Source organism: Gouania willdenowi, chromosome 3, assembly GCF_900634775.1.
Source record: "Gouania willdenowi chromosome 3, fGouWil2.1, whole genome shotgun sequence".
NCBI classification, from domain to species: domain Eukaryota; kingdom Metazoa; phylum Chordata; class Actinopteri; order Blenniiformes; family Gobiesocidae; genus Gouania; species Gouania willdenowi.
The window spans coordinates 16,952,970-16,962,388 of NC_041046.1; the positions used below are offsets into that span (position 1 = coordinate 16,952,970).

Consider the following 9,419-nt stretch of genomic DNA (forward strand, 5'->3'; position numbering starts at 1 on the left):
ACATTTAAACAAAACATACCAGGCATGTCACTTTATTTTTGAGCGGAAAATAATTCATTGAAATATTGATTAATAATTATTGAATTATTATTGAGTATTTTTGACATGCCAGCAGCAGCACAGTTTACATATTCAGATTAAAAAGGTAGATATTAAAATCTACATACAGTCACAATTATAATATAATTATATATATATATATATATATATATATATATATATATATATATATATATATATATATACACATTTTCAGCTGACAGTGTCTTTTTTACACGTTTCAATTTTGAATTATTAAATCATGCAAACACAGAATAACAGAACAATCTTTAACATTTTAAAAGGTTTTAAGATATTTTAAAGTTTACTCAATCTAGTATTTATTTGTCCAACTAAGCTGAGTTCCAGACTTTAGACTTACCTTATTGGTTAATTAGTAAATCCACAGCCTACAGTTTAAAGTAAAATATCTAATAAAGCTTATGTTCAGTTCTGTGGTTACCAGTGGAACAGCCCCAGTATATGTCTGTATAAAACTACAGACAGCAACAGATCCCAGTCTGTCTCAGATATGCACGTTTCTGGTGTCTTGACTTGAAGTCAGATTTTCCTCTCTCTGCCTGATCCCACTCTGGTACCTTATCTTCACTACACTGCTTTCATGTATCCTGACTGCGAGGGAATGAGCTTCTTCGCTGTCGACTGGATTTACATTTCAATCTAAGACTCAGCAGATAACAATAAAAAAAGAGGGAAGTGACAGATTGGATCTTCAGTGGAAGTGAAGCGGTGAAGTGATACATATTATGATTTGTACTGAGAATTTAATTTGACAAGAGCTACTGGGGATTGGTTTTTAGGTTAGTAATAAATGATCATATAGCAAGGTGTATAATTCAAGATTAGTGTGTACTTTCTCTGTGAAAATGGTCCAATATGATTTTATTATCACAATATTTTAACTCCTTGAAAAAGGTCATGATGACGCATGCACTGTACAGTCGCAGTCAATACAGTTTCTGCACATGTGCACGTCCACTGTCTGTATAATCCAATTGTTTTGTGGTCATTGTACTTGAAAAAAATTACGTTCCAAATCTTCTACTTGGTCCTCAATATCAGTATGTTTTTGTTTAACCGTTAAAGTCACTTAAAACAGTATTTACTCTGTTACCACCAATAATAAGTATAATTAAAATGTCTCAGACAGCCTATTGTTTATGGACAATCAGATAAGAATACTCCAACAATGACTCATCAGATTTTATCTCAGTATTAATCAACCCTAGCAGAAGTCTTTTAGATTATGATGGGACCATTGCCTCCCAGTGGAAACAATTTTCTTATTGTGAGCAATAAGTGCAGTCCTAACTCAGGGTTCCTACAGCTTTAAATAAATTCCAGGCTTTTTAACATTTTTTAATGTCATTTCAAATTCAATTTAAGACCAACTTCACGGTAAACACAATGCCACATTAATTACATAGAGTCAGGGTCCATTTTTTTTTTCCAGAGTCTAGTGCAGACGTGCAACTGGCGGCCCCCCAAAGTAAACACACAAAAATACACAAAATGACAAAAAAAAACAGACTAAAATAACCAAAATCACTCAAAACACACAGGATGATGACAAAAATTGCCATAAATCTATAAAACAACAAAAATACAAAAAAAAAAAAAATCTTTGTTGGATAAACAATTTTCTTTAAATTTACATTTCCCCATGTTGTTAAAAGTTGTTAAAAGCATGACAAGAATCTGCACAAAGTCCCGCTGCAACCACGTCACTGTTTTGTGGTTAGTTCCGCTGTCGTGATTGTGAGATGTTACAATAAACTGTAAAAATGAATGTTACCATTTATTTTGAAACGAGACTAATTACAATCATAAAATCATACTTATCATGTATGGAATTAAGACTTTTGAAACAATGATTTATTTTAAGGCATTTTAATGACAATTAAGGCCTTTTTTTTTTAAATACATGAATTTAATGCCTTTTAAGATTTTTTTAAGGATCCGCAGGGACCCTGTCACTGTAACAATATATTTTGTGACATAATGAATTAGATTAGAACTCTTGATGAGTACATAAAACATTATGGTGTCTCCTGTACCTGAATACCATACAAAAACTGCTCCGATTCGTTTTCTCCATCCGACTCCTCGTCTGTCCAACACTGGCTTTTGAAGTCCTGTGAGGCCACACAGAGGGAAAAGGCCATTAGGGCATAAAATACAACCTCTTTTATCTCCCATCTTCCTGTTAAGCCATCCAGTCAATGGCCTTAAAATGCTACTTTATTTAGCAGAGGCAGGATTTCTGTGTAAAACATTCAAAATTCACTGAGTTTAACCTTCAAATGCGTGCTCAGCTCATAACAACAATAGATGAATAGACGAGTTGATAAAAATAGCTGTCTGTTTGAAAAAAGGATCGTCCTTTTATCTTAAAATTATGAAACCTATTTATAGGACAATGGATGCAAAGAAAGAAAAAAAATAATGTATCCTAACAACTGTTAAAATCTTACTATAAGTAAGAATATTAGAAAGCAGAACAACACCATGCCTACTCCAATAGGACTGTTGCTGTCTTACCATTGGTCTGTTGTTCATAGCGCTCTCTCAGACAGGTTTGGGTCCTTGACTACCGCAAACCATTGCAGCTTTTTTCTCCAGGTTGAAGGAAAACAAAGAGAACACCGCAGAGCTTCGACCGGTCGCCTGGAAATTACGCAACCTTTGAAAAACAGAGAGATAGATATTCAGCGGGAGAGCACACACAACATCGAGGCGGCTGCCAATGATGCCATGCTTTGTAAATGGTGCCCTCCCTCGCCTGCTTTCTTTTAACCGTCTGCACTTCACCTTGCCATGTATCCTAGCAACAGCCAACTCTGCCTCCTTTCAGAGTGGCATTAATCACTGAAGAGAGAGTGTGTGGGAGATGTGAGCTGTACATTCAGCACGTCTCCATTTCTTTGTTTGTCTTTTATTATTACAGCATAGCTATTGTGATACTAGGCAGGGTTGGGGTTAATTACATTTTTTCAATTACATTTACGTCTTCAATTATCCATGTTCAATTACAAATCAATTACGATTACAGCGTTTTTTTCAATTACAACTAAAATTAGAATTTATATTTTTCCCCTGAAAGTCAATTACAATTACATTCTCAATTACTAATGTTCAATTAATCACAATTACCGAGAGTGACAAAAATAATCTCATGAAACTTAACCTTCCTCTTGTGTTAGCTTTCTGTTAGCATGTGTTATGATAACGGGTTGGTTTTGACCCATGTCTTAAATCAGCTGTAAAAATACACTAAAATATATAATGTCATTTGTTTATATCTCTTGGTTACCTTGTTAGGCTTCCTCATCATGAAAATATTTGTTTTAATATTTTTGGTGTGGGGGCGACAGTAAGCCCCAAGATTTCACATTTGTTTTAAATGGTAAAATTATCCTAAAGACATTAACACATATTAAAACCTTCTTAACTACAAATGTATAAGTTATACCATTATAATACGGTTCCCAAGTTTTACGTTTAAATTGTAAATGACAGCGTATATAGAATTTTCATGCCAATTACAATTACAAAGTCAATTATCTGAACTCAATTACAATTACAACAGCAACATTTTTTTTTTTTTTTTTTACGATTGCATTTATAATGGTCATAATTGTAATGAATCATTTATTATGGAATTATAATTTAATCTAATCATTGCTATTGGAAGGCTTAGAATGCTTCAGTTTTTAGATTTTTGTTGTAATAAACAAGCACAAGTTACTGTGACATACATTTCAGTTTCAAAATAAAAGCTTGCGGAGAAAAGCCAAACTTTAAAACGATAAAAATGCCAAGCAACCCTGTAACAGCTTGTGGTGGTACTAGGCCATGACCCAAAAGTTAGGGACCACCGATTGACCAAATAGTAGAGATGTCCCGATACAACTTTTTCACTTCCAATACGATACCGATATTGCAGCCTTGAGTATTGGCCGATACAGATAACAATCTGATATGATATCAGCACGAATCATACATACTTTTATGACTTATTTTGTAGTGTGGAATGTTAGAAAAGGCTTGATCAGGTGATGTTACTCAAACAGAGAACAATAGTCAGCAACAGTAGGTATGAGAAAAACTGACCCAATTAGTATTAACCAACTGGTTACATACATTTTAACCTTCAACATAATATCTACAGTATTCTACAATTGAATAAATATAATATAATATGTATCAGTGATTTTAGATGCAGTCCGATAAAATCCGATATTCATTTTTTGGCTGATATCGGACCGATATCCGATTTCAATATCAGATCAGGACACCCCTAGCGAATAGTCAACTAAACTGCCATGCAAACGTGTGTGTGAATCGATATTGTGGACACTTGACAGATTAATGATTATAATGCGTCTGGTGTACCTTGAAAGTAGAGCTTTTGGTCATTTCCATATTAACCAGTTGCTACTGAGCTATTACAGGTCTGCCAATGAAAACAACATTTTTAATGGCATTCTTTTATTGTGGCTCCATGGGAAAGGTGTTAGTCCAGGCGTCCTAGTGTGCTGGAGAGAATCCAGCTCTTGCCACCTTAGCTAACAGAAAAATGATCACCAACTAGGAAGTGTTGTAGGTAAACAGTTTTACATACTGTATCTTGTAAGCATTGTCAACAAAAAAGGAGGAAAAGATGAAGACAACATTAAGAATAGCCTTTGTCACACTAAGACCTATTTGGAAGAACAAGAACATCAGTTTAAAGAGTAACTAAACCCCAAAACCACTTTTTTCTGCTTGATTGATCCTGGTCCAACTCTCAAAACTTTAGTCAAAATATTTCATATTGTCATATTTATTTGTAAAATGTCAGAGCGACTGCCCTCTATGGGTTGAAACCCGGATATTACATTTGATTTTTGCTACTGGCTGAGAACAAGATCATGTGACGTTTTGGGACCATCTTGCGTCACAAGCAAGGACGGTTTGCCCCGCCCCATTTATTAAAACTAGCACCTGTGGGCTCTCCAATCTGTGGTGAGTAGGTTGGATTGAGAGAAGAATGAATAGAGAGGTATATTGAGTAATGAGTAGCAAGTTAACATAGCATAGATTGTTCTTTGGAGATTTTATAGTATAGAGTGGGAGTGTCTTAGCTGTGCCCATAATCACAAACATTTTTTGAATTTCCCTCCGAGCGGCAAATCAGGAGGAAGCAGAGGTTTAGTTACTCTTTAAAGACAAAATCAAGACCGTTCGAGACAAATGTAAAATCAGTTTTCATTTTTAGGTCAGAGACTTAGAAACAGACAAAACATTCAGAGAACAGACTGACTCCCAAGTGTTCATAAACAAGTGTCTCTGCCAAATCATCCGAATAAGGTGGCCTGAAAAAAATCTCCAACGTAGCAGAACTATAGAGAAGAACCAACCAACGGTCCATAACAGATACCATCAAACAGACCAGACAGCAACATCACAAGGCACGCCGTGGACTGGAACCCCATGCACTCCCATGATTTGCAGCAAGCATTAGTAAAACGTTGCTGTCTCCATTTGTTAAATTCCACACATAATTATGCAACATACTGTCTTCATTGTTTCCTTGTGTAAGGTAAGGTAAGGTAAGGTAAGGTGTGTTTTTTAATAGATTTACTTATTAATGCATCTATTGCATTTCCAATGTCGTAGTCAGGATGGGGTTTTATTTTGTAAGGCAGGCAGGAACTCTTAGCCTCCCTCCCAGCAGCTTTCTCCTGCTGGGCACCAGCTGCTTGTGATCGGTCACCAGCTGCAATCAATGAACTAACTGATCTGTGTATAAATGGGGAGTTCAGTGCTGGGACATTTACTATGGTTTCTCACTTGTTTACTGAGCTTGGTTTCATGACAACAGTTCCTGGATTCTACAACAAGTGTTTTTTCCCTGCTTTTGGACATTCTTCTTGTTTTACCCTCGCTTTGTGTTCTTGGTTTGCCTTTTTTGTGTTTTTGATTACCTCTGCCTCCCTGGGACCACCTGTGTGCCGAATCCCCTCTTGTCTGACCATGTCTCAAAAGACAAGAAATATTGGTTTCATGCACCTGAGCTCCGCCTCCGTCCCTGCATTTGGGTCTGCACTTTGAACTTTGATGTGCAAAAGACAATTTACATGATTGAATGGACAGTTGGTAAGCACTTATAAATAACCATGGGCTGCTTTAAAAACTTCTGTTGCTTGGGCGATTCACTCAAAAGTTCAGGAAACCCAAGACTTAAACATTGTTTAGCATTAAGTTGAATGCATTTCTTGTTCATTAATTTGTAAAGTTTGGCAAATTGCTTAACAAGAAAATGCAAGGAATGTTTGATACTATTAAGCTTATTTTGGGTGCCATGTTAACTGTGTAGTTAAAACCACACTTGGTTAAAGGGAAATACAAATAAGCTAAGATAAGATAGTTAAAAGTAGTTGGTTAAATAAGTAGTTTAAGAGTTATCAACATTCATTAAAAATGCTGTGGTTTAAAACTGTTTGAAAACACCTGAGTTAAAGTATAAAGTAACTTACTTTTAACAATTTGATTTTGTTAAAAGTGTGGTTAGAAAGAATGTCTATAAATATTTGATTTTTTTTTGTTCAAACTGGGCAAATAAATACGAGACTTACTGTACATGTTAAATACGTTTAAAGTTTGGTTGTTAAAATACAAGTTAGAATGCCAGTAATTTAATATAACTGATTAAAAGTGGAAAACCTTGTTTAGAAAAGAGAATAAAGAGAATGCCTGACTTATAACTCTTTAAAAAAAAAAAAAAAAAAAACAACTTAAACATCATCTTCAGGTAAATCAGTCCTGCACTCATTTTAACTTTTTTATGTTGTGTTTTGTATTATTTTATACTGTACATTGTATTACTTGTGTGACCAGCCTTGGGACTACAAATGCAAATTAGCAGCTTTACTATAATCTGGCACATTTACAACTTGTATATGATTGTTCATTGATATGTCGTCCCAATCAAATAAATATTCCAAACGATTTGAGAATAACGTCTATTTTACTTTTGTATACTTTTTACATCTTATGGTAAAGAGTAACTGCCACAAAGAGCCTTTCCTTTAGAGGAAATATGTCAACATCAAGCTTCAATTTAGAAGGGAAAAAAAAGCATTTCTTTGAAGGTTTTGACAGACCTCCGAGGTGTTCCTACCTTAAGCAAGGACTGTTTCATCAGTAGATGAGCACCAAAACGTTGTGGTTTCTGTGAAAAAAGTATTTGAATCAAGCTTCACAAAACAAGAGGAATGTTGTCTTTTCTACCAGACATGAGCAATTGGTAGCCCCAAGTAATAGCACTAAATTACTTCAAAAACACATAAAATGGCAGTAAAACATAAAAGAACACAACAGGACAACAAAATACATGACTACAAAATAAGTCAAAACACAAAATGAGAGAAAAATAGATTCAAAATATACAACAAAATCAGATGGGCTGGCACTTTAACCACATTGCCCTGTATGAATCGTGTGCATGAATGCTGGTGGTGGTCAGAGACAAATTGGCAGCCACACTTTTGTCAGTACGCCCCAGGGCTGCTGTGGCTACAATGCAGCTTACCACCACTGCTGTGAATTAATAATGGTTTCTGAAAAGCACTTTCTCTCGTGAAAAAAGTGCTATATAAAGCCAAACCATTATTGTCACAAAATGAGGAGGAAAAAAAAAGATTAGAAAAATATATTCACAATGACAATAAAAATAATCAAAACATACAACAAAAACACAAATTCTGACTCCAAAAATACACAAACCTTTTATTTCCCATATTATTACTCAGATCGGTCATTATTCTAAATTCTGACATGAATGTTGATAATGCGGCCCTTGGATCAGACAGTAAGAGTTGTGTGGCCCCTGCTGTGATGTGCCTTAAACCAGGGGTGTCAAATAATTTGAGTTCAGGGGACAAATACGGATCAGTTGGTGCCCAAGTTTGCACTTCCAGCTTTTCACTTTCTCCTGCGGGCTGAATCGGAAACTCTGAATGGCCAGATTTGGCCCCCTGGCCTTGAGTTTGACACTAATGCGGTAAACTTTTGTTGTAACAGCCCTGAATACAGGCTGTACATTAAACAACATAACTCAGGGATCTTACATAATGAAATTGTAAAATACCTTTGATCTATTAAATAATAAAAAAAAAGGAGCAACTTTAAAAAAAAAAATCCTTAAGAACATTTGCCTTTCCAAGGCAATCCCTCTGTGATAAAAATAAAACAAAACGTTTTAATTCCTTTGTGGGGATAATTAATTGTTAAAAATAGCAACTCACAACTGTAAATATGTCATCATCACTGCAGGACACAATATACAATATAATTTGGACATTTACTAATACACGAGTAGGCAATGAAAAAAACACACAAGTTCATCACATTACAAAGAAAAATGTAAGCACGCAAAAAGAAAGCTTGTACATTGGAGATGAATGTGTATAAAGACTAGATGATGACATCTTAGCATGACAAAACAGGAGAAACATTTATGAAGGTTATTACATTTAACGGATATTTACAATAGATGCTCACAACACGGTGTCATAGTGGATGTTATCGTTATTATAAATAAACAGAGCTCAGTAGTCTCTCTGTGTTTTTGCTCCTGTGCCATTTCCTCACCTTAGCCTCCACAATCTCACCCTCCGCCATTCCAACATCCTCCCACATACCAACAGAGAAACCCAGGGAACCGAGCCCATATCTCCGCTCCTACACACCCCATCGGCCCTGTTTTCCTTTAACATGTTCCTCACAAAGACAGACGTGTTTATTAATGTCTGTCCGTTCACTTACCTCCAGAGGATGGAGACTGGGATGTCGTCCTTTCCTCAGCTGCTCCCGCTCTTAAAGGGCACACCTGATTCAATAAACGCACTGAGAACAAAGATGGCAGAGCGACCAAAAGACACGGTCCAATGCTTCTGTCTGCAGTCGGTGTGTGCGCCACAAACACACACAGTCTACTAGTGGGTCTGGGTCTGGGTCTGTGTATGTGTGTGTGTGTGTGTGTGTGTTTATCTATTGCAGATCTCGCTGCCTTTCTCATAATTTGCCTGACAACACTGGGGAGTCTGCGCATGCTCAGTGAGTCCGGGCTGAAAAAGGTCACGTGACCTGCAGCTGACCGCACTGCTGCTGAAAAAGAAGAAAAAAAGGCTGCGTGTGCGTGTGTGCGCGCGCGTATGGGTGGACAGTGACGTAATACTTCCTGCTGATGAAGTGTCATTGTCCTATGGATTATTTGAGCATTTGAGCGCTTACATGTTTGCTTATTAAATATATATATGTGTTGCTTTCTGCCGTCTCCTGTTTCCCCAAATAGCTGTTGCGCTATCATATTA

General features: G+C 36.2%; 1 protein-coding gene across 7 annotated transcripts in view; it reads right to left on the minus strand.

Moving 5' to 3' along the window:
- LOC114458020 (protein mono-ADP-ribosyltransferase PARP6) overlaps window positions 1-9,141 on the minus strand; it is a 47,951-nt gene extending 38,810 nt beyond the window's left edge. For 6 of the 7 annotated variants that reach the window (XR_003672985.1, XM_028440295.1, XM_028440281.1 and 3 more), the window contains exons 1-4: window positions 8,872-9,141; window positions 7,226-7,276; window positions 2,602-2,743; window positions 2,118-2,195 (exon numbers count right to left, since the gene is read on the minus strand). Coding sequence is in view for 6 of the 7 variants with exons in the window: in XM_028440295.1 (XP_028296096.1) it covers window positions 2,118-2,195; window positions 2,602-2,619 (96 nt within the window). In the remaining variant the exon portion in view is untranslated. The remainder of the gene's footprint in view (window positions 1-2,117; window positions 2,196-2,601; window positions 2,744-7,225; window positions 7,277-8,871) is intronic. The other variant, XM_028440268.1, reaches the window with a different exon arrangement.
- Window positions 9,142-9,419: the final 278 nt, after the last annotated feature.